The sequence below is a fragment of the Mandrillus leucophaeus genome, unplaced genomic scaffold (genome assembly GCF_000951045.1).
Source record: "Mandrillus leucophaeus isolate KB7577 unplaced genomic scaffold, Mleu.le_1.0 Scaffold225, whole genome shotgun sequence".
Taxonomy (NCBI): domain Eukaryota; kingdom Metazoa; phylum Chordata; class Mammalia; order Primates; family Cercopithecidae; genus Mandrillus; species Mandrillus leucophaeus.
In genome coordinates this window covers 1,195,239-1,221,897 of record NW_012102310.1, presented here as the reverse complement: position 1 = coordinate 1,221,897, position 26,659 = coordinate 1,195,239, and the positions used below count along the sequence as shown (strand labels likewise).

Genomic DNA, 26,659 nt, shown 5'->3' with positions numbered 1-26,659 from the left:
ATAACTTTGTCAACTTTAGTTTGTATGTAAAACAAAAGAATGAAATTAAATGGGAAACTGCACAAACATGAATAGAGCAAATGCCTTCAAGGCATTAGAAGATCATTTCAGGTATTGTAAAAAGCCATCACTTAGGGAAGGAATAGGTCCAAGATTTTATTCAAGGAGGTCACAAAAGCCTAAAGCAAACAACTGCTAACTTGTTTTGTCACAGTCAATTAAGATCCTCAAGCCTCTTTAAGACCAACAAATAATGTGATTATCGGGAATTTTTTGTTTCTGTTATTGCATTTGTTTTGATATGTTACTGTATTTGGTATTTAAAGTGAAGGAGAGCTGAGAACTCTGTTCCTACCAGAACCAAAGCACTTGTCCATAGGCAACATTTAGAGTAATTTATGTTAAAATAGTTACTAAACAGAAGGTCAGCAGCCTTTTTCCTGTTTCTTTTAGTTGTCTGCAAGTTCTTCATTCAAGGGTTGGATCTTCTGACTTCCCAAAGACCAGTAGCTCGAAATATTATGCTTGATTTTTACTGGGCCCTAAGAAAATTTTGTCTGACTTAATAAAACTTGTTTCTAATTAATGTTTCTATGGTTTTTTTTGACATTTGAGAAAAAATTTGTTCTACTTTGTTGATGCGTCTGTAGGTGCTCTTCACACAATGCTTGGCATGTAACAAGTACTCAATAAATGTTCCTTACTCTTTTGTAGAAGAAACATACTAAACCTCCTTGTAGTGTTACGTGCTTTCATGGCATGCAGAACTAATCTTTAATAGTGCATGGGTGTTATATAGTTTTTAAACCACCTTAAATTTAAGGAATGCATAACTTGGCTGTCTCTTAAATTTCTGTGTAATTTTTACCTTTACTAACTCATATCTTGAATTATAATTGAAAGTAATTTTTGACTTAATTTTCAAAACGAAATACTTAGGCGATCCATTTGTCTCTTACCACCTTCATTTTCTAAAAACAAAACAAATATTTGATACTGCTTAATCCAAGATCTTTTTTTGTGTGTGGAAAAGGAATTTTCTTATAAATTATTACGGTTATTACTATTGATGTGCATGTGCTTTCTACTTATAAACTAATGCTATTTTCCTTGTCCTTTTGTTTCACTGCTGTTTCCATCCTGATGCATTTTGCTTCTTCCTGATTTGGACTGTATTTGTTTGCTGCTCAATTACCCTGCCTTAAAAGCTTCTTGGTGATAGCAAAGATGTCCTTGGGCCATCAAGTAAGTAGCTAAAGCTTGAACGGCATGTTTGGGGACATGATAATATTTTGATGTGTAATTATTATGAAAGGCAAATGGTGTTTCAATTTTGAATTATTAAGTCTTCTACTTTTCTTTCCAGGAATTGAAATACAAAGTAAAGAATATAAATGGTCATTTAGTACCCAGTGCCCCATCTGTTCTCATTGTCCATCTGAGATTCATAGGTAGTGTTTGTATACTTACATCTTGATTATCTAAAGATGCATTGTTTACTTAATTATCTAACTCATAATTTGGGACCTCTTCTTCATAGTATTTCTTTCTACAGTTATCACAAGGCATAGTTATAGCACAAGGATTTCACTGCCATAGGAATGGGAGAAACACATTTGTCAGAATTTTTACTTAATAATTTTATTATGAAAATTGTTTTATACTTTGGGTATTTTATAAGTGAAACGTGTTTTACCTTAGGGATTTAGAAGATGTATCCTTGAAAATTATATCCAATTCACGTCAACAGATTTTACTGAGAGTTTTTTGGGGCAGGGAGCAGCAGACACTGCCAACTTTTGGATGTACATAATGAATGTACATGATTCCTGCCCCTAAAAATTTTTATAGTTAGCTAGGGAGTAAGAGCGGCAGTTTTTATATTAAAAATCATATAATTGCTGAGGTGAAAGGAACTTCAGAAATTATCTAATAAAGCATTAATTTTATAGAGGAGAGCCTGAAGCTAAGACAGCACAAATATCCAAGAATTTAGAATTGGCTACTAGTCCAGTGTGTCTTCCTTCTACTGTTATTCAAAGATAGAAGGAAACTGTTAGTTTGTTGCATTCAAGTATAACAAAATAGTTAAAATTTTACTGCATCATAAATTAGATGAAGATTTTAACTTTATTGATGAATAATATAGGAAATTATATTAATTTAGGAAGTTTTATTATTGATTCCTGAACAATTATCTGATTATTGCAAGTCAGTTTACTGTTCTGGGACTTATATTTCATTGACCTAGGAAAGGAACTGAATGAGATAATGGTAAAGGTTTCTTCTAACTATGAACTTTTTTAGTCTAGATCAGTTGCTGTTTATCAGTTGCTGTAACTCTAACTGGTTATAGTATGTATGTAATTTTTTTTTTCTAAAAAGAGAGGATTTAAAGTAATATGCTAAATTCCTTTTTTTTTTTTTTTTAATTCTTATTTTTTAGAGACAGGGGACTCACTGTGTCACCCAGGCTGGAGTACAATAGCACAATCATAACTCACTGCAACCTTGAACTTCTGGGCTCACGAGATCTTCCTGCCGCCTGAGTAGCTAGGACTCCAGGCTTGTGCCACCACACCCAGTTAATTTTTAAAATTTTTTGTAAAGATGCGGTCTCACTATGTTGCCTAGGCTGGTCTTGAACTCTTGGTCTCAAGTGATGCTGTGGCCTTGGCCTCCCAAAGTGTTGGGATTACAGGTGTGAGCCACCGTGCCTAGCCCTTTTTTCATTCTTAAATGCAGTAACTCAAAATATTTTATAAATATTATTTATTATACAATTATCATTAGGAGGTAGAAATCTTAAAAGTAGGAAAAAGAACACAAACCTCAAAATGTTGTTTTTGATTTTCTTGAGACAGGGTTTTACTCTGACACCCAGGCTGGAGTTCAGTGGCACAATCACAGCTTGCTGCAGCCACAACTTCTCCCAGACACAAGCGATCTTCCCATCTCAGCCTCCTGAGTAGCTGGGACTACAAGCATGTGCCCAGCTAATTTTTTTTTTTATTATTATTTTTTGTAGACACAGGGTTTTCCTATATTGCCGAGGCTGATCTTAAACTCCTGAACTCAAGCAATCCTCCTGCCTTGGCTTCCCAAAATGCTGACATTGCAGGCGTGAGCAACTGCACCAAGCTTCAAAATATTTTTATGTTTTGTTGTTCAGCCTTGTGATACTTACTTGGCATATAATTTCAATGGATTCTTCAGTTTCTTTAATTACCTCATATATTTAGATATGGACTCAGGTGAACTGAATGGCACTGCTGAGCTTTATAAATAGAATAGCATTTTAAATATTAACTGAAATATTTTATCTTAGGAACTGGGTTTTTACAAATGGAGATATTTTTTACTTGGAATAGAAGAAATTTACTTAAGGTTATATATTTCAAGCATATATAAATAAAAATATGCATCATGATATTGGATATGACTTTATAATGTACTCTGCCAAGTATTAAAAGGCTGGGTCTGTATAATCATTTGTTAGAGACCATATATCTTTTAAAGTGAAGTACAGTTGACCCTTGAACAAGACAACTTTAAACTGCACGAGTCCACTTCTATGTGTATTTTTAAAAATAAATATATTGTAAAAATTTTCTGAGATTTGTGACAATTTAAAACTCACAGATGAACTGTACCTTAGAAACATAGAAAAAATAAAGGAAAGGTTAGGTATATCATGAATGCATAAAATATATGTAGGTACTAGTTTATTTTCTCACTACTTTAAAATACACACAAATCTATTACAAAAGTAAAAATTTATCAAAACTTTTCACACACACTGTACATGTTGCCATTCCCAGTTGAGAAAAATGTAAACAAACATAAAGATACAGTATTAAATTGTAACTACATAACATTAACTGGTACATACTGTACTACTGTAATAATTTTCTAGCCACTTCCTGTTATTACAATGAGCTCAGGTGTTGGGAATACATACTTAAATGCTGTGTGATTTATGCGAAACTTAAATGCTAATCATCTCTGCATGAAGTTCTTTGCTCCCGTAAATTGCATATTGCTTTAAAAAGTCATTTCTCACCATTCTTGCCTATTTTCATCGTATTTCGTGCAATATTGTAAACCTCGAGTAACACCGTGGGACCCATATGAAGTAACACTGTTGACGCTTCCGTTGCTCCAAGAAGCAGACGAAGGTCATGACATTACAAGAAAGAGTTTAATTGCTTAATATTTAGCTGTAGATTGAGGTCTGCAGCTGTGGTTGCTGCTATTTCAAACTGATGATTCATCTTGTAAATAGATGGCATAAACTTATATCAGTAAATACAGTATAGTACTATAATTGTATTTTCTCTTATGATTTTCTTAATATTTTCTTTAGCTTATGTACATGCTATATTACATAATACAATATTAATACATACAACATATACAATATGTGTTGACTCTTCGTATTATGTATAAGGCTTCTAGTCAACAGTAAACAGTAGGCTATTAGTACTTAAGTTTTTGGAGGGTCAAAAGTTAAATGCACTTGTTTTTTTTGACACAGAGTCTTACTCTGTCACCTAGTGCAGGAATGCAACCTTGGCTTACTGCAGCCTCTGTCTCCTGGGTTCAGTAGCTGAGGTTACAGGCATGCACCACCATGCACAGCTAATTTTGTATTTTTAGTAGAGATGGGATTTCACCATGTTGGCCAGGCTAGTCTCAAACTCCTGACCTCAAATGATCTGTCTGCCTCCCAAAGTGCTGGGATTACAGGTGTGAGCCACCACTCCCAGTCCCTAAATATACATTTTTGACTGCTTAAACATCAACTGTAATTTCATGGTACTTGATTAGGATCTGTACTATTGAATGAAAAAACTACATGATCTATACTGACATTTAAATTATTGGAGTATTTGAGAAAAGGTATACTTTAGAAGAAAAGGAGATACAGGATTTACATACAGATTATTATTTATGACTTTAAAAAATTACTTCATCTTATTTTAGCTTCCACTTAGATTAAAGGCAGACTTTGAAACTTGTAATTCCTCAAATTTTATATTGATGAGTTGAATTCAGAAGGTAAAAATGTTAGTTTTTGATTCATGTTCTCCTTAGATGCAGCAGATATGTTAATTAACTATTTCAGTGTGATTTCTACTAAAGATGAGTAATGTTACGAGTAGCAAAGCATGTTGCTTTACTTCCACTTGAAGTAGAAACAGCAGAGGGCACTGTAATGTTATCTTTGGTAGGTGAGACAGTAAAACTGCACTGGAATCACACAGTGATTCATTTGCCAGATATCTATTCAGTCGTTTAGAGAGTATTTAGTGAGTATCAGTTATATGCCAAGGGATACAGAAAAAAAAAGTCACTGTCCCTCTTAAACTTATATTTGAATAGTCTACTATTATGTAACTGATGTAGGAAATCATAGTGATTTTTATATTCCCCAGCTTCTTTTGTCTGTATAGTTGTTAATGCTTGTGAATGGGGTGAGGAAACAAATAGAAACATGGGCTTTCTGGTTTTTTTGGTAAAAAGGTGCACTCTGTATATTGCTGTTTCTGCATACTCTCTTACTTCACGGTTATCAAAATCATATAGTAATACTTCCATCGAAAATGGATTAGAAAAGGTGAATAGAGCTGACTTCACAGTTCAGGCTGTTTTAAAGTTATTCAAGACATAGACACCTATGTTTTACTGACAGAATACTAAAACCTACGTTAATTCTTCTTGTGGTTCTTATAAAGTATTTTAAATTAACGTTAAATGTTCTGTCTGATATGACACAAAAGAATATGTGTCATATGTAAATGAGAGCATAATTGTACAATGAGCACTTATTGACCTATCACTCAGCTTAAGAACTAGAATCTTCCACGTACCTTCCGTCTTTCCATCTGCTGCTTTTTTATCCCTGAGCCTGCCCCAAGAGGGCATGACTAGGTTGTATTTTTTTCTTTTTATTATTCTTTGCTTTTTAAAAAGTTGGTTTTATTGTTGTTTTTTACTCACGTATGTATCACTAGATTTTGCTTGTTTTTTAATTTTAAAAGAATGGTGTCATGGTTTATATAATTTTCCAGGACTTGCTGTTTGTAGTTACTTTTTTTTTTTTTTTAAGTTTTTAAAGAGACAGGGTCTTGCTCTGTTGCCCACCCTAGGGTTCTTTGGTGTTATCACAGCTTACTGCAGCTTCGAACACCTGGGTTCAAGTGATGCTCCCACCTCAGCCTCCCTAGTAGCTGGGACTACAGATGCCTGCCATGCTAGGATTACAGCATGAGCCACCACGCCCAGCTAACATTTTTTATTTTTATTTCTTTTAGAGTTAGATCTTGTTATGTTGCCTAGGCTGGTCTTGAACTCCTGGCCTCAAGCAATCCTCCCATCTCAGCCTCCTGAGTAGCTGGGATTATAGATGCAAGCCACTGTGCCTGGCTGTAATTAACATTTTACTTTTAATATTCAATCATGTTGTTTGTTACAGAACTAGATCATTCCTGTTTAGTGCTATACACTATTTCATTATATGCATATGCCACAATTTATTAAAATTCATTTTTTTCAATTGATGAATATGTTGTTTTGGTTTTTACTGCTATAAACAGTGTTGCTATGAACATTCTTATTCTTGCCTTTTGGTACACACCTGTGAGAGTTTTTCTAGATACCAAGAGTGGAATTGTCAGACCCACAGGGCATTCAGTTTTATATAAGAAGCTCACATTGCTTTCGAAAGTGCTTGTATCAACTTATACTCCACTAATAGTGCTTAAGATATCTCGATGATCCCATCCTTATCAGTATTTGGTATTGTCAGAGATTAATCTTTGTTAATTTTACTGAGTATAAAATATTATTTTGATTTGTATTGGCCTCATTACTACAAAAGGATGAACATCTTTTCATACATTTATTGCCCATTTGCAGTTTTCTTCTGCGAATCACTGTTCAAGTCTTTGCCCTATTTTGCTATTATGATGATGTTCTTTTTCTATTGATTTATAGAAGTTTTTTTTTTTTGAAGAGCATTCTAGATACCAACCTTTTGTTAATTATGGGTGTTGCAAATATGTTGTTTTGTGCCTTTTCAGTTTATGATATCTTTAAATAAATTTATACTTTTAATATTGAACTTACTGATTTTTTTTATTTTTGGATTAGTGCTTTTTTGTGTCTTTTTAAAGGAATCTCTGTCCCAAGTTTATGAAGATACTCTCTTATTCTAAAGGTTTTCCAGTTTTGCTTTTTACATTGTGTCTGTAGTCTTCATAGAAGTATTCTTTGCGTGTGGTAAGAAGTAGAGTTCTATCTACTTTTCCAATATTGATGACCAGTTGAAACCTCCTATGGTGAACTGAGTAATTTATTTTCCCGATTTCTGTTGTATATCTGAACTCCATGTATGTATGTGTCTGTTTCTGAAAGCTATCTGCTATGTTCTGTAGGTCAGTTTATCTCTCTGCATCAGTACCATACATTTAAAATTATTTTTTAATAATTATTTTTAGGAATCAAATGAATCTTGGATTTAGTAACTAAAAGAGACACCATATATTTTATGATGTTTTCTAAAAATATAAAGTTGGTGTATTGATTCATTCAATAGAATTTTATTGAACATCTTTAGTATGGTAGGAAGCAACACCTTCAATATGGCAGGAAGTTTACCAGGACTTGAGAATTTATGGGAAAATAAGGCAGACAAAACTTCCTTCTCTCATGGAATTTAATGTCTACTGGAGGACGACAAGCAATAAATAAACTGTATTATTTCAGATAATGATAGGAGCTACAATGAAAATCATGTAAGGTGAAGTGATAGAGTATAACTGTGAAGTGGTGGGTACTAACTCTAAAAAAAAAAAAATGCTTAATTGTGCTGTGTTAAAATTAAGAATGTACTAAAAAGCACCATGAAGAAACCAAAGGGCTTTTCTGAAGAGATGACATTTGAGCCCATACAACAAATGAGAGGAGCCAATAATGTGATGATCTGGGGTAGGAATATTCCAGGTAGAAAGAACAAGAGGTATAAAGCCCTGTGACTGGGCAAAAGATGGCCTTTCTTGAGGAAATACCAAGAAGACTATTATGGCAGGAGTTTATGATTTTAAAAGATTGCTCGGTAAGAGAAAGAGAAAATTAAAAACACATTAAGGTTTTGGCCTGAGAAAGTAGTGGGAGGGGAGTAGTGATGGCACAAACTGAGAGTGGGGAGAGGCAGGTTTGGAGGATGAGCAGAATCAAAAATTACATTCTAGATAAATCTGAGATGCCTGTAAATAAGAGGTGATTATAAGGCAGGCAATTGGGTATGTAAGTTTGAGTTTAGTGGGAGATATGAAGTTGGGAGTCATCAGTCTATTTTTTTAAATTGACTTGGAAAAATAATTTTTTCTATTTTGGATGAAAAGTACAGTGTTTTTATATTTTTACTTTGGAATCTAAGGAGCTGAAATAAAATATTGAGAACTATCACAATAGAAAACATTTTAAACCAATTAGATTTAAAGGACGTGATGATAAAAAGGTGAATGTGAAATTCTGAAATTCTGTGTTGACAAATAAAACCTATGGTGGAGACTAAATCATCTTTTTTTGGGGGACGGAGTTTTGCTCTTGTTGCCCAGGCTGGAGTGTAATGGCATGATCTTTGCTCACTGCAACCTCCGCCCCCCGGTTTCAAGCAGTTCTCCTGCCTCAGCCTCCCTAGTAGCTGGGATTACAGGCGTGCCAACACGTCCGCCTAATTTTTGTATTTTTAGTAGATAGTGCGTTTCACCACGTTGGCCAGGATGGTTTCGAACTCCTGGCCTCTGGTGATCCACCTACCTTGGCTTGCCAAAGTGCTAGTAAATCGCCCTTTCTTAAGATGAAACTTGAGTTTTTATAGGCTGAAAGCATAGGAATATAAAATGAAAGAATGTGGAGATCTTCAGGTACTTTGGACTTGGCAGTTTACCCTGTTTTCATTGAGTGTTTTCACTTTGTTTCTGCTCTCTGAAACTGGGCCTGGCTCGCTGTTACTGAGCAATAGATAGTAGGATGGCCAAAGGGGTGAGAAGCAACTTCAAAGCACTACTTAAATTGGTTATTGGGCCAGCAAGCTTTAAGAGAGAGACTTTGGAACCAAATGGTTCTGAGTTAGAATGTTGCCTCTATTACTTACTGTTTAGCCTTAGGCAAGGCAATCTCTGACCCTCACGTTTCCCCCTCTCTAAAACAGTTATCATACTGACTTTTCATGAAAATTAGAAATTAGACTAGAAATTCTAGTGAATGTCAAATATTATTTTATACTGCTAGTAATTTGTAGTTTCTCTGATTACTAATGAGGCTGAGTAGCTATATATATTTATTGACCATTTGTATTTTTTTTTGGGAAATGACTCTTTTGCTTATTGTTTTGTTGGTAAATATAAAGAGTAAATAAATAGCACAATGGAAGGCACACAGTAAACCTTAGGCCTTTCATTATCAGTTTCATTATTATAATGTCTATAATTTGTATATTTGATTCAAACATACCTGTTAGTCAATTCTTCTTGGATCAGTAACAAACCAACATGAAAACAAGATGATTATGAGAATTTATTAAAGTATTGAGTTGGTAAAATGAATATAACCACCAAGGCCATTTCAGTTATGATCTTATTCCATGTTATTAACTATACTATTATGTAAATCTATGACTTTAGTACTAATTATTTTTCTCTCCTTTCCTTGAGCTGTTGTAGCAAACAGTGACGAATCTCAACTTCTGACACCAGGAAAGATGAGTCAGCGCCAAGGAAAAGAAGCTTATCCAACGCCAACCAAAGATTTGTATCAGCCATCTCTTAGTCCAGCAAGTCCTCATAGCCAGGGTAGGAAGTTGTGATTTTCATGTTTTGTTTTGTTTTTGTTTTTGGAGGGGAGAAGGGGAGAATGACATCTGGGGACTATCATATTTTTTTTCTTTTTGACTATTTGGTTTTGTAAGGGGTTTTGTTTGTTTTGTTTAGGTCATCTATAATACTCTTGAAATGAGTACACTTTTCTTTAGACTTACAATTTTTTTAATATTCTCCAACATATTTCGTTAGTTATATCATTCGTCTAATTTGGTGATTCTTACACTTTTTGGTCTCATGGTTCCTTTGTAGTCTTAAAAATTATTGAAGACTGTGAAGCACTTTTCTTTATGTGAGTTATATCTATTGATATTTATTATATTGTAAATTAAAACTAGAAATTTAAAAATTTAATCCATTTAAAGGAATAAACCCATTACATGTTAATATAAGTAACATTTTTATTAAGAATTACAATGTTTTCTCTCCCTTTACTCCCCAAAAAGTTGATTGAGAAGGTTGGTATTGGTTTATCCCAGGATTTCTCAATCTTGGAACTATTTTCAGGATTTCTCAACCTTGGCACTATATTGGCCTGGACAGTTCTTTGTTGTGGAGGGCTGTCCTGTGCATTATATGATGTTTAGCAGTATCCCTGGCCTCTACCCAGTAGATGTCAATAGCATTTTCCCCAGTTGTGACAACCAGAAATGTTTCCAGATGTTGCCAAGTGTCCCTTGAAGGACAAAATCATCCATGATTAAGAACTGCTTTTTGGCAGTTTTTGCAAATCACTTTAATGTCTAGCTTAAAAGACACCTGCATTTTTGTATCTGCTTCTGCAGTCTGTTGTGATGTGATGATCCGATTGAAGTATATGAATAAAATCTGGCCTCACGCATATATATGTGTATATATATGTATGTATATATAGAGAGAGAGAAAGAGAGAGAGAGCTGGAAAAGGAGGATTACATTGTTAGGTTTTATACGTAATTATAGATATTCTTTGATAATATGTCAAAACTTGACTAGTAGTAATTTTCTTAATGTTAATTGCAATCTGGAAACTGAAGCGCTATCAGTACACTTTTCATACTCTGTTAAAATTCACTCTTGAATTTTGAATGGCTCTTTATTCTTGCATGATTTTGTAACATCATGCATTAGTCATTTGGAAAATATTTGCTCACTGAATTATGCAGATCTTCCAAGTGTTGACACATTAAAAAATATAGTACAGAGAAGGGCTTTATGTACACTTCTCATTCTGTTGCACAGAATATTAAAGTCTTGTGTACTAAAGGCTCAAGAACAATAATTTTTACTTCTTCATCAAGGACAGCTGTAAGTGAAACTGTCATTCTTCTGTGAGTGCATGACTGAAGAATTCAGTGCGTACTACTCCAGTTTGGTGCCTCTGCCTTGATTTGTGCTAAGTTGCCAGCAGTTTTACCCAACATTGCTTTTGTGCCATCAATGAAAATGACAACATAATGAAAAAGTATTATGAAACTAGTTTTCACCTTGCAGACCCTCTGGAAGGGTCTTTGGGTACTCTCAGAAGTTCGAGGATCACACTTTCTAATTCATAATTGATAAGTTTTGTATAATGGATTCTGCTCCTCAGCTGAAGTTTATTTAATCAAATGTACAGAAATCTCCTGTAGTACTACTCAGAGCTGTGGTGGAAGGACTTCTGCTTTTAAAACTGAGAAGTGAAATTTGGTGTTTTGAAAGTTAATATAACTTAGGTTATTTTAAAAAATTAAATTTAGAGTTCTATCATACTGTGTAATTAGTCAAGTTTGATGTAACTTTATGAATTATCTTTTGAAATTTGGCTTTAGTAACTTTTTAAATGAGTACTACCTTGTAAATAGTAAGTTACATGATCATTTTCTACTTTATTTCTTTTTTTTTTTTTTTTTGAGACAGAGTCTCACTCTGTCACCAGGCTAGAGTGCAGTGGCGCGATCTCAGCTCACTGCAACCTCCGTCTCCTGGGTTCAAGCGATTCTCCTGACCAGCTGGGATTACAGGTGCACGCCATCATGCCCAGCTAATTTTTGTATTTTTTTGTAGAGATGGAGTTTCACCATGTTGGCCAGGATAGTCTTGATTTCTTGACCTTGTGATCCGCCCACCTCGGCCTCCCAAAGTGATGGGATTACAGGCGTGAGCCTCCGCACCCAGCCTCTACTTTATTTCAATAGAAAATTTTTTCTAGCCATATATTAGATGGAAACACTTTCATATAGCATTGAAGGAACTATAAAAATTTTATGTAACAAGATGAAAATAACTATAACATATATTACTTAGTTGTCAGTGGTATTTTTGAAAAGTTAGCATTTTTGTTGCCAAAATGCTTTTTGGAAGACTTGAAAAACGATATGTGGTACACACTCTGGTATAAATAAGCTTCATTAAGATAAAATTCTGAAACAATGCAACCGACTTGGTTTTTTTGCACTATGTACCAGAATTTTGACTGTAATAGATATGGTTTCTCTGATTCATGGATCTGTGCACTAGAATATTTAGAGGAATTATTTAACTTAGGAGTTAATGAACCAACAAAAGGGTTAGTTACTAATAATTAAAACTACACTTGTTTATTTATTATGAATGTTTTCAGGCAAACAGGGAAGTTAAAAAAAGAGTACAGCGAACACTAATATGCCCATTATGTAGATGTAAGCAGTTATTAACCTTTTGTTTTATTTGTTTCATTTATTTGGAGTACAGCATGAATATTTAGAGTAAATTACAGACCTCATTATTTACTGCAAAATACTTAAATGTGTCTAAAAAATGAGCAGATTTTCTTATATAACCATAAAACCTTTATTACGTCTAACAAAATTGATGATAATTACTTAACCTAACACCTAGTCTATATTTAAATTTCGCCTAGTTTTCCCCAAATCTTTCTGCAGTGGGCTTGCTGAAACCAAATAAAGTCTGTACATGTTATTTGATTATGTCATTACGTCCTTAATCCTAAAGAGTCTCCTTGTTTACTTTTGTTTTCTTTTGTGTCTTTGACGGGTTTAAGAAACTTGGCTGACCGGGCGCAGTGGCTCATGCCTGTAATCCCAGCACTTTGGGAGACCGAGGTGGGTGGATTACCTGAGGTCAGGAGTTTGAGACCAGCCTGGCCAACATGGTGAAACCCCATCTCTGCTAAAAATACGAAAAATTAGCTGCTCGTGGTGGCAGGCACCTGTAATCCTAGGTACTCAAGAGGCTGAGGCAGGAGAATCACTTGAACCCGGGAGGCATAGGTTTCAGTGAGCCAAGATCGCGCCATTTGCACTCCAGCCTGGGCAATAAGAGAGAAACTCCATCTAAAAAAAAAGGGATCATGGCCAATGTCCTATAGAGTGTTTGACTTTTTTAGATGTGTTTGATTGCTTCTTTGCAGTATTACTTAATTTCTTTATCTTCTATAATTTCTGTAAAGTAGAAGTTAAATGCAAAGGCTCGATTGTATCTAGCCAGAGCGTTTTTGGCAGGAATACTTTGTAGGGAGTGTGTAGTACTTCAGGCTGCATAACGTAAGAATTCACTTAATATCTGATTGTCCTGCTGCTGCTAGTGATACAAGATTGGTAGATTTAGATGAGGATAGCCTGATTCTCTTCGTTGAAAGTTGCATCTTTTCCTTCCTTATGACTTGAAAGTGAAGATAAAGATGATATGTTTGGCACCTTGCAAAAATCGTGTCCCCCATCAACTTTTTACTGAAAGATGTTTAAATCCTTTGATTATCATTAACTGAATCAGTTACAATATTAGGTGCTGAAAAATGGTGATTTTATAATTCTGTCATTCTTTTTATACATGTTAATGAAATTTTTCCTCATATACAAGATCATCACTTAGGGTTACTTGGTAAATGTGAAATATAGTTAGTTCCTACAGAAAAGGTAGGCTGTGTGGGTGTTTGTTTACTGCAAAGTATTACTTTTTTGATTGAAGGCATGATGTGAAGTCTAATTCCAGTGGTGACAATTTCTTTTTGCCTTTTAAGTTTTTTTAAATCATGAGAAACTCATGGATTTTAATATATTCATTATGTTTCAATCATTGGTAAAATGAAGATAATAGTATTTAGCACATAGGATTTTATTAGGGTTTAAAATGAATTAATATGTATATAAAGCCTAGCACCTGGTATATGATAACCACTCATGATAGCTGATATAATAATAATAATTATTATCATTACTGTCATCAGGATTTTAAATAAAAAATGATTCCATTTGGGTTGAAGGCTGACATTTCAGGCTTTGCTATACTTCAGTATCGGTTAGAGGCTCATTTAGAACTTCTTTTCGTATAGATGGCCCATGTTTAACCCTCTAGTTTTTGCATTTAAAGCAGCCACAGTGTTAGTCATATCTTTATTTGCACTTTAACGTTCCTAGGTAAGTTTATGAATAAATTAATATTTTTAGAGTAAATTACATAATAGCTGTACTTCTTTGTTAAAGTCAACCCATTGGCTTTTTGTAAAGCAAAATACTTCCTCTGATTTTTCCACTGAAATTCCATATCACAGTTTTCATGTGCAGGGGGTTTGTTTGAAATAAGATTATCTGTTAGCTTTTGGTCATGGTGAAGATTATCTGCTGGAGGAGATAAACCAATGTCCAGAAAACCTCTGATGTATCTATCATATCTCAAGTACTCATGACCAGCATTTTAGCTTCTGAATGGAAAGAATTAGAGTTCCAAAAGCTTATTGATAATATAGTGAATAACATTTAAAGGTCCTCATGTCTCTGAGGGCTTTTATATGCAATTCTTACGAGGACTTTATGGTGTATAAATAATTATTCCCCCCATTTTACAAATGAGGAAACTGAGCCATTGATAAAGTTTACAAGTCTACATAGTATGTAATAGAGCTAAAATTTGAACTTAGATAAAACTCAGACTTCTTAAGTTCCAAGCAATTTTGTCATATTTTTGGAGGTTCAAGTTTTTCAAACTTTGACTCTTGAGTAGTGTGATAGAATTCTATTATGTATACAGTGCTTTGGAGATACATTTTTTTGGGGGGGGGTTAGTACCTAGGAGTGCAATTGCTGAATCGTATGGCGAGTGTTTGTTTTACTTTCTAAGAAATGGCCAAGCTGTTTTCCAAAGTAGTTGTACCGTTCTTACATTCCTCTTAGGCAGTGTGTGAGCAGTCCAGTGGCTCTACATCCTTGATCTTTTTTATTTTTCTCATTCCAGTAGGTGTTTAGTGGTATACTGTGGTTTCAGTTTACCTTTCCCTCATTACTGATGATGTTGAGCATCTCATATACTCATTGGCCATCTTCTACATCTTCTTTTTGCGAGGTTTCATTTCATATGTTTGCCCATTTGAAAATTGTCTTGTTTGTATTATTACGTTTCAAAGATTCTTTAATACATTTTAATATCATTTTGATAGCCATGTGTATTGAGAGTACTTTCTTCCAGTCTGGGCATGCTTTCTTATTTTCTTAATGCTTTCTTTCAAAGAGCAGAATTTCATTGATACCCAATTTATCGGTTTTTTCTATGATTCAAACTTTTTTCCTATTAAAGCAAGTTTTGCCTACTCTAAAGTTGCAAAGGATACTTTCTGTGTTTTCTTTTAGAAGTTATAGAGTGTCAACGCTCCGATTTATCTCTTTATTTTTATTCTTACTTTTACCATCGTGGTTAGATCTCTGTCATTTTATGCCTGCATTACTGAGTAGTTCCACAGCCTCCTAACTGCTATTAGAACCTTGCCCTCCAGCATTCCAGTTCATCTTTCTTAACAAAACAACCAAACAAAAAATTAATTTTTACATATTTTGGTGAGATTATGATGGGTTCAGGGTTCTTATAAGTGTATATGGCCAGAGAACACATGGATCCTATGAAGTAGATCTCTGAGGGAAATAATATGAATAAAAGAAAAATATAAAATTTTAAATGAAAGTACCACTTTTTATTATTAAAGCTTTTAACTGTAAAAAACTAGTGAGATGGCTACATTTATGTCACTCTCATTCTCAAAAGGCAGTGGTTTACTGTTGCTTAGAGCAGTAGCACCTAAGTCTGGCTGTATCTGAGTCACCTGGAAGCTTTGCTTAGATGTAGATTTCACTCTACTCTTTCAGAATCTCTAAGGGTGAGGCTCAGTAACATAATGTGTTTATAAAGCTCTCCAAGTGTGTCTGATATAGCAACATTTGGACCAGCAAGTGGAAACCAGCAATTGAGAGCATAAATTTAGGCTTCCATAATCTTTAGTAGTCAAGATTCTTAGTATGTCTGATTTTACTGTACTCTTCCAATTTCATCTTGTGTTTCTCATCACCATGGACCTGTCTAGATAGCTTTCTTCACTGTTTCCCAGTGAGACTGTACTTTTATTTGTGCTGGTCTTCTATTGTGGAATATGCTTGTTTCCACTTGCTTATCCAAATACTTCTCATTCTTGAAGGTGTAGTTTAAATCTGTTCTCTTTTATAAGGCTTTCTTAGGTGATACTGTTATCTCAGTTTTCAAAATTCTTATATCACTGCTTTGGGGATTTCACAACGTGCTGCTTTATATTGTTATTATAATAGGTATGTTTGATTTCTTCAAGCAGTGTTGTAAAGAGAGTTAAATGCCTTAAATTACATGCATAATAAATGAATGATTGCTTACCATCAATTTAGGAATTTCATCTATTCTCATTCATGTTTCTGGCTGAATCTCTATCATGTATGTTGACTCATACCAACTTAATGTAGCTCATCATTCTCTAAAAGCAGTTTTGAAGTTTTTTGCACTCTGGTTTTGTTCTATCGTTTTAGTATTTTTTTAAGAGCTGGGGAGACTGACTCTCCTTACCCCACACACATCAAAATACATTTTTATTTGTTATATGTTTAGATTATGGTGAATTGGTTATTCAAAAAATTGTGTATTTTCTAGATTGTTTTCCTTATTCAAAGGCTTAGTATCAGTTTACTTTAAAATAATTTTACCTTAAGTATAATTATAGTCTCTTAAAGAAGATGATATTTGTTTTGATTTATTTAAGCCAAACATATTTCAATTGTTTATTAAGGAAGACAGATATGTAAGGGCCGGGTGCAGTGTCTCATCCCTATAATAGCAGAACTTTGGGAGGCCGAGGTGGGCGGATCTCCTGAGGTCAGGTATTCGAGACCAGCCTGGTCAACATGGTGAAACCATCTCTACTAAAAATATTAAAATTAGCCAGGCGTGGTGGTGCATGCCTGTAGTCCCAGCTACTCAGGAGGCTGAGGCAGGAGAATCACTTGAACTTGGGAGGCAGAGGTTGCAGTGAGCTAAGATAGCGCCACTGCACTCCAGCCTTGGTGACAGAGCGAGACTCTGTCTCAAAAAAATAAAAAAGACAGAAATGTAGATTAATTAGGCTCGCTTTCACCCTTTCTTCCTCTGCATTTAAGGGCAATGCCAAAGGAGCCTGGAGACTAAATTATAGCTCATCTCATGGGCAAATAGGCAATTTCTTCTGTGTCATGTTTGAGATTCTTATCAAAGCTTCATGAAATACTGTAACTTACCTTGTAACTACTCTTTCGTTCTTGGTTGTAAAAAGCTATTTTGTATGTTTTTATTTTTAAAAAAACATCTTTCAGTTATAGTGCTTTGTGAGAGAATATATAGTATTGCTTTACTAAAACTTAAATGAGTCAATTTTAAACTAATTTTTAAGTCTTTAAAATTTTAAAACTTTTAAAACAAAAACTTTAACCTGCTTAATCAGTTTTATCAAAATTAACAGACTCTGCTTGGTTTAGCTAGGCTTGAATTAAAATATCTATTTTTAGTTTTGTGTCTCTTATCTCTTAGTACATTCTCTTAAACCCGCAGAGTCCCTTCACTTTAAATGCTCTAGCAGCACTAAAAATATGATAAGTCAGTATCCACTACTTCATAGAAAACATCAAAGGAGATTTTCTTTCATACAATTTGCTAATGTGAAGATACTGTGCCAGATTCCCCAGGGTGACAGCATTAGATATTACTGGTTAGACACTCAGCGTGCCTTCATTTAAGTGGTTCACAGATAAGAAAGACCTAGACATCACTTTCCTCCATGAATCGAAGCAGTTCCTCCTGTCTTGTTCAGATATTTCTAGTATCAGTTCTGAACATACATGGGACTGTACTATACACATATAACAAATGTGTTCTTGAATATACTATATTTTGGAAAATTGTTTTACCTGAAAGAGGGCTTGTAGTTAGACCCACCCCTCCATTATCTTTAATTTCCCCCTCAAATGCTATGCTTTGGTTTGTAGACAGAGGTTGTTGCTTTAGAGGTAGTATAATTACAGATTATGCTAACTTTCATCTGAGTTTTAAAATCCTTAATGCATTAAATATCTGTAATTTAGATTTCAAGTTATTTTTAAAAATAGGCTGTTTTCTGTTTTGAAGTTCCTTGTCTTTGGGTAGTTGCTTCATAGAACTATGAAAATACCTATTGAATAATGAAAGAGACTATAATATTTGGCAAATTCAGACTAGAAAAATAAAATCTTTTTAAAAATCTCTTCTAAAATGTTATGGTACCTTTGTTCAGCTGTTCCTATATTCCTACAGGAGAAACTGAAATACTTCAAAAGCATTCATTGAAAAGTAAGAATGAATAATTCAGCTTTAAGTATCTTTACAAAGATGGGGGGCAACTGTCTTATTCTTGCCGGGCCTTATTAATTGCTTCTTTAACAAAGCGGAAAGGTGAACATTAAGAACACCACAGAATTTTTTTTTATAATTTTTAATTTTTGTGGGTACATAGTAGGTATAAATGTTTATGGGGTGCATTAGATGTTTTTATACAGGCCTGCAATGCCTAATAATCACATCATGGAAAATATGCATTTCCTCGAGCATTTATCCTTTGTGTTACAGACAATCAATTATACTCTTTTAGTTACTTTAAAATGTATAATTAAATTATAATTGAATATAGTCACCCTGTTGTGCTATCAAATACTAGGCTGTATTCATTCATGCTATTTTTTTGTACCTATTAAGTGTCCTTAGCTCCCCTTACCCTATCCTCTCACTACTCTTCCCAACCTCCAGTAACCATCCTTCTACTCTGTATCTCCATGGGTTCAATCGTTTTGATTTTAAGATGTCACAAATGAGTATTTTTTCCTTGAAAAAATGTTCTTTTATATATCTTTTTTTAACTTAATATAACATTAAAAAATGATCAACTATTACCTGTACTTGTTTCTCAGCTCTTTTCTGTTGGGATTTAACCTTCTAGGTTTTGCAAGTTGGACAGATTGAGATCTCCTTTTAGCAAGAGTGGTAGAAGTTTTATCTGTAGAGTTGACTACTACAATTTTGTTTTTCTTATATGAGGCCTAGAGAGGACTTTCTGTATTTTTAATAAATGTACAGCCAAGTAATATCAGTAGAATTATTAAGTAATGTTTGTATAATTTTTGAGAGAAAGTAAACAGATTCATAGAATTTTTTCTTTTTCTTCTTTTTTTTTGGTTGTTGTAACTTTCAAAATATATAAACTTTATTTAAGAATGAAACAATGAAATCTTAGCAAGTTGATCTCTTTTGAATTCAGTATTCAAACTACTGGGGAATTCAGTATTTTTCGAGTCTCCTCTATCAAGCTGGCTTTCATTTAGCCTGCTTATAAATAGTCCTGTAGTAGAAAGCAAGTGCAAAGATGATTTTCGCAGCTCCTGCCCACATGAGTTTAATTTGTAATTGGGAAATATAGGGGAAGGAAGTAGGGAAACATTGCAAGGAAATATGAAAGCTTAATGTAAGCGAACTTTCAGTTCCAGTAACATAGCAAAGTAGATGTTCAGAAAAAATCCTTCTAGTAAGAACATCAAAATACTAAGTAAAATGTCTTAGAAATTTAAAATGTGAGTTGTCAGTAAAATAAGGGAATTAACAGGAGGGGCAGAATTATTGAGAAAGCGGGACTCCAGAGGTGATGAGATCTGGAGCCAGCATCTACTAATTTCTGAAGGTCTAAAGCTTGAGTTTTAGCAAGAGAAAGGAGTAAAAAGACTGTGGCCCATTTATGATGGAAATTTGGATTGAAGATTTCTCCTCATAAAATTAGAGGTCCTGAAGGGTAACGTACTTAGTTAATGAACTGGAAAACATACCCACAGAGGAAGACTATATTTGCCTGTCTTGGTCTTGATTCTAGGTGAAATGATGGGAGGGGAGAGTCTTCCTTGAGAAATTCTAAGCACAAGCACATATTTATATGAGTTTTGGGGTCAAAATCTATATTATCTCTGTGGCAAAAAACACCCTTCAGTTTAGTTCAAAACAATTTGGGCTATTAGTACGCACAAGTGCCTGGAAGAATTGGCATAAGTCTTCTTTAGAGAAGAGTATTTTAAACACAGACTTCAAAGAAGTATATATGAGTCCATAATTTAAAATCAATAAAAAATTAAAATGAGATACCGTTGTGTACCTATAAGAAAGAATAGCTTAAAATCCAAAATGCTGTCGCCACCAGATGCTGGCGGTGATGTGAAAAAAAAAAAAAATCGTCAACACGTGGGATAACAAACCATCATCAGAGAGAATTCACATGAAGTACCTACTGTGCAGTTGTATAAAGTCTGCATCAGTTGGAACTATCAGTTGCAGAATGAAATTTAATGGGTGAGAGTCATTTTTAAAAGAGATAATGCTGAGGATCTTTCAGAATTCTTGAAAGACAACAACTGTCTGATTAAAGAGGCCCCACAATTTCCAAGCAGGAAATCTAAAAAATAATAGCCTTAATGCTGATATTTGGCAAGAAGAAAGGCTCAGAAGTAAGGAACTAGAAAAAGAATAATAGAATAAACCCAAAGTAAACAGGGAAGGAAATAATAATAAAGATAATAAGTTAATTAAATAGACGACAAGACACAGTTGAGATTAGGGAAGATGGTGGTTGTTTGAAAAGGCTAGTAAAATTGTCAAACCTTTGGCAAACTTAAGCGGAAAAAGAAACATCAGGAATGAAAGGGGATACAACTAAAAATACAAGTAGATGTTTAAAAGATATTATAAACAACTTTAAGCCAATAAATTTCAAAAGTTTAATGAAATGAACAGATTTCTGTAAAGATGATTTCCCAAAACTGACTCCGTAATTAGAAAATTCTAGTGATTTTTATAATCTTTAAAGTCACCTAATTAGTAATACAGATTACTTTTACAAAGAAAACATGAAGCTCAGGTTTACAAACAAATTCTACCAAACCTTTAGGGGAAAAATAAAAAGTTTAATTTCACATTAGTACTGTATTTCATTAATTATAAAAACACTCCCCCCCCCCCCAGCACATACATACTCTGTCATCTCTGAAATTCAGTTGAATCTTAAATTGATGGTATTTTACAATCTCTGTTGGTCACTGTTATTGTTAAACACTGGATTTTTTAAAATCATTCTGAGTTTGGGATGTGTGCTATGTATCTTTTTGTTGTTGTTGTTGGAGATGGAGTCTCTCTCTGTCGCCCAGGTTGGTGTGCAGTGGCACAATCTTGACTCACTGCAACCTCCGCCTCCCAGGTTCAAGCGATTCGCCAGCCTCGGCGTCCTGAGTAGCTGGGATTACAGGCGTGCACCACCATGCCCAGCTAATTTTTGTATTTTTAGTAAAGATGGGGTTTCACCGTGTTGGCCAGGCTGGTCTCGATCTCCTGACCTCGTGATCCACACACCTTGGCCTCCCAAAGTGCTAGGATTACAAGCGTGAGCCACCACGTCCAGCCTGTGTGCTATATATCTTATAATTGCCATCAGTCTCTCCACCTCTCCCTGTATTTTATGACCTCTCTGAAGTCAGGAATATAGCCTGTAGTTGGTGACATCTTAGAACTGATAAAATGAAAAAAAGAAACATTCCTTAAATCAGGCTTTTATATGAGAAGCAGACAGGGACATTGCCAGAGAAAAAAATTATAAGACATTTATTGTTCATGAACCTAGATGCAGAAATTCAAAAATTATTAGCAAACTGAATCTAGCAAGGTAAGCATTGTACTCACATCAGGTTGTTCCAGTAGTGCAAGGATGGGTTTGATATTAGAAAAGCTATGATTTCCACTTAACACTTTAACAAATTAAAGAAGAAAAACTGTTATCATCCTACTAATAAGGAAAACATATTTGAAAATTTTAACATCTAGTCACAATAAAAGCTCTTAGCAAACTAGGAATAGACGGGATCTGTCCTAACCTTGTGAAGTTAGAATCTAGAACAAGAAAAAGGTGTGGACTATTTACACTTCATCTCAAATATTTCAAATTTAGCCAGTGAATAAAAAGTAAAGGAAGAAACAAACTAATAACTGTTCTATACAGACCCCCTAATTGACATAGAAATCATTAAAATTATTAAGAAGTTAGCTAGGCATGGTGCAGTCCCAGCTACTTGGGAGGCTAAGGTGGGAGGATTGCTTGAATACAGGAAAGTCGAAGTTACAGTGAGCCGTAATCGCATCACTGCCCTCCGGCATGAGCGACAGAGTCAGACCCTGTCTCAAAAAATATATATATTATTAAGAAGTTACTGAATATATGTTAACTGCAGTTCTGTGGACCCCTAACAAGTAGTTAGCAAAATGTGATTCAAGATACACTACTTAAAATAACAGAAAATAAGTTACACAACAATAAGTCTAATAAGAGACGTGAAATTATCTTATGTGGGAAAGTGAACATTAAGATTGTGTATTCTAAATAAATAGACCATGTTTATGATAGGAAAATTCAACACTATTCCAGCATGACATCACTTCTCATTGATTTTATAGGGTCAATGCATTTTGAATCAATGTCTCAACAGGAGTTTTTTGAAAGTACTTGATAAGACCATTCTTAACTCTCTAGGGAAAGCAAAGAGCAAAGAAGAGTCAAGATACTCCTGAAGAAAAGCAGAACCAGGCAAGGGTGGGAGTAGAGATGCATTGCAGTGCATGTAACTAACAAAGGATTACTATCCAGAGAAAGTTAAGTACTCCTATGGATTAACCAAAAAGACCAAAAAGTTCACCAGAAAGATGTCCAAAAGACATGAATAGATACCTCACAGAAGAGGTAACACGGATGGCCAATAAATGTGAAATGATGCTTAACATCATTAAGAATTACCAAATGTAGTTAATCACCAAATAGTAATGAATTGCTATTTGATACCCACCCACCACATCAAAAAAAATTTTCAAGTCTGATAATTACAGGTGTCAGTAAGGATATGAAATCATATGAATTCCCGTTTACAACTGATGGAAGCATAATTGGTAGAACCATTTTTGAAAAATAGTTTGACATTACATAGTAAAGTTAAAGACAAACTCGAATCCTTTGCTTTTATGCTTCTAGGAATACTCTCACACATGTACCAGCAGAATTGTTGGTAATAGAAGAAAAACACCTGAAAAAACCTAAATGTTTGTCATGAGTGGAATGAATAAATATTACAATATATTCATACAATAGAATATCATACAGTTGTGAAATGAATGCTTTAAAGCTACAGGAATCAACATGGAAGAATTTATGAAACAAATTAAAGTTAAGACATTTATGTAAAGTTTAAAAACAAGTAAAACTTACCAATGCATTATAGGCAATAGGGATAGATATGTGATAAAACAATGGAATGAGTAAACAGAATTAGGGATAATGGTAGATATGTGATAAAACAATGGAATGAGTAAACAGAATTAGGGATAATGGTAGATATGTGATAAAACAATGGAATGAGTAAACAATTGGGGATAATGGTGAACTCTGGTTGGAAGAGAGGGAGATATTTCTAATGCACATGTGTTATGTAAACTTGTATGTATCATATTTAAAATAAATGTTTATTCTTTCTTTTTTAAAAGTATAGTTTGGGGACTGTTACTGGTTTCTGTCATGTTTTCCTAGTTCTGTAACTAGATGAAAAAAATGAGTACAGTACCATGAGTTTTTTTGTTAAGTTAAATTCCTTCAATTCAAAACATTGTCCTTTATTATAAGATCATAGTTTTTCCAATGTATGGTATTTAATGTCCCTTTATGAATTGATGGAGATGGTGAGTTACAGGTGTTTTTTGTTTTTGTTTTTGTTTTTGTTTGTTTTTTGAATGTGTCTTATCAAGATGAAAATCCAGATAGCTGTTGGGGGGCATGGAATTTTACTGGTCCACAAATTTCAAAATTTAGGGACCATTGGTTTATGTTATTTACCATATGAGAGGATTGTGGGTACATGATAAAGATGTGAAAATTCTTACATTTTTAGATGAAATAATGAACCATGAAGTTAGTTTGAAACATGGTTACAACCATGGATCCAAAAGAGCTTCTTAAGGACAGTGTTAGGCTCATCATGCAGGAAATTTTTGGAGTGTGGCAACCAGTAATTTATATCCAAATACAAAGCCCGTAAGGTTAGATAGAGTCTCTGTGGGTAAGTAAAAAGATGCAAGCATTGGCACCAATATATAAACATCAGCTAGGAAAGGGAGTGGAGACACCAGTATTCAGACTTGCTGTTCTAGAATAAGCAATATTCTCTCATAGCTTGGTTTTCATGCTTACAGAGAATGGCTGCAAGAGTCCAGTTACCTTTGGAGCATTTGAATATGTACGGTGGGGAGTAAGATTTTCTTTATGTTTTGAGAGCTTAGTTATAGAGAAGAAATAGTGCCTGGAAAGAGGAGTAGGCCCTTTCTAATATATTTGCATAGATTTCTAGTGGTAGAATTCTTTAAACAATGATGTTCTGAAAGTTTTGGGTTGAGTCCCTGATTTGCAAACTGCCTTTATATGTAAAGGAAGACCCACTTGGGTGATTTAGGTTCTATAAGCTGTCCTTTCTTTACTGTCATTGTGATGTCACTCTTTTCTTTCCCTTCCCACCACAGATCGTATTGCTGCCTGAAACTATATTTTTATTTTTTAGCTTTATTGGCATGTAATTGACAAATATAAATAATATATATTTCTCGTACAACTTGGTGTTTTGTGAAATTATCACCACAATCAAGCTACTTAACATTTCTATCACCTCACCGTTACCATTTTTTGGCATGTGTTGTGAGATCAGTTAAGATCTCCCCTGTAAGCAAATTTCAAGTATTTAATACAGTATTAACTATGCATACATTAGATCCCCAGAACTTAATTCATACTGCATACCTGAAACTTGTACCGTTGGACTAACATCTCCCCATTTCCCCCACTCCTCAGCCTCTAGCAACTACCATTCTAATTCTGTGCATCTATGAGTTCAACTATTTTAAATTCTGCATATAAGAGAGATCATGCAGTATTTGTCTTTCCATGTCTGGCTTATTTCACTTAGCGTAATGTCCTCCAGCATTGTCTCTGTTGTCACAAATGGGAAGATTTCCTTCTTTTTCAAGGCTGAATAATTTTCTGTTGTATATGTGTATATATGTATATGTATATATACACATATATATAAAAACCTCAGTTTATTTGTCTATTCTCTGTCAGTGGACATTTAGGTTGTTTCCATATCTTCGCTATTGTGAATAATGCTATGGTGAGCATGAGAGTACGGTTATCTCTTTGAGATACAGATTTCATTTCCTTTGGATATATACTCTAAAGTGGTGGTGTTGGATCATACAGTAATTCTATTTTGAATCTTTTGAAGAACCTTCATACTGCTTTTCATAATAGATGTACCCATTTATTTTCCCACCAGCTGTGTACAAAGAGTCACTTTTTCCCTGCATCCTAGTGAAAAGTTAACTTATGTCTTATTGATAATGGCCATTCTGGCAGATATGAAGTGATATCTCATTGTGGTTTTAACTTGTGTTTCCTTGATGATTAGTGATGCTGAACATTTTTTATATACCTAATGGCCATTTGCATATCTTCTTTTGAGAAATGCCTGTTCAGGTCTCTTGCTCACTTTTTAATTAGGTTATTTTGTTTCTTTTCATTTTTTAATTTTTGTTATTGAGTTGAATTTTTAATATATTTTGTGTATTAGCCCCATATTAGATACAGCGTTTGTAAATATTTTCTTCTATTCTGTCAGTTGCCATTTCACTATGTTGATTGTTTCCTTTGCTGTGCAGAATCTTTCTAGATTGATGCAGTCTTACTTGTTTTGCTTTTGTTGCCTTGGCTTTTGGTGTCTTATCCCAAAAGTCATTGCTCTGACCAATGTCAAGAAGCTTTTATTCCTTTTTTCTTTGGTAGTTTTATGGTTTCAGCTCTTACAGTAAGTCTTTAATTCATTTTGAGTTGACTTCTGCATGTGGTGTGAGATAAGGGACAAATTTCTTTCTTCTGCATGTGGATATCCAGTTTGCCCACCACCATTTATTGAAGAGAGTATCTTTTGCCCATTATATGTTCTTGGCACACTGGTTGAAGATAAGTTGACCATAAATGTGTGGGCTTGTTTCTGGGCTCTCTATTCTGTTCCATTGGTCTGTATGTCTGTCTGTATGCCAATGCTATACCATTTTGATTACTGTTGTTTTGTAATATATTTTGAAATAAGCAAATGTGGTACCTCTAGCTTTGTTTTTTTCTTCTTCTTGATCAAGATTTCTTTTTTTTTTTTTTTTTTTTTGAGACGGAGTCTAGTTCTGTCGCCCAGGCTGGAGTGCAGTGGCGTGATCTCGGCTCACTGCAAGCTCCACCTCCCAGGTTCACGCCATTCTGCTGGCTCAGCCTCCTGAGTAGCTGGGACTACAGGCGCCCACCACCGCGCCCGGCTAATTTTTTGTATTTTTAGTAGAGACGGGGTTTCACTGTGATCTCGA

The 26,659-nt window shown here is 34.4% G+C and overlaps 1 protein-coding gene across 3 annotated transcripts in view; it reads left to right on the top strand.

Moving 5' to 3' along the window:
- The window catches only part of OSBPL8 (oxysterol binding protein-like 8), a 227,349-nt gene that overhangs the window by 104,197 nt on the left and 96,493 nt on the right, over positions 1–26,659 (top strand). For 2 of the 3 annotated variants that reach the window (XM_011981379.1, XM_011981381.1), the window contains 2 exons: positions 1,209–1,245; positions 9,723–9,860. In XM_011981379.1, the coding sequence (XP_011836769.1) occupies positions 1,209–1,245; positions 9,723–9,860 (175 nt within the window). The remainder of the gene's footprint in view (positions 1–1,208; positions 1,246–9,722; positions 9,861–26,659) is intronic. The other variant, XM_011981382.1, reaches the window with a different exon arrangement.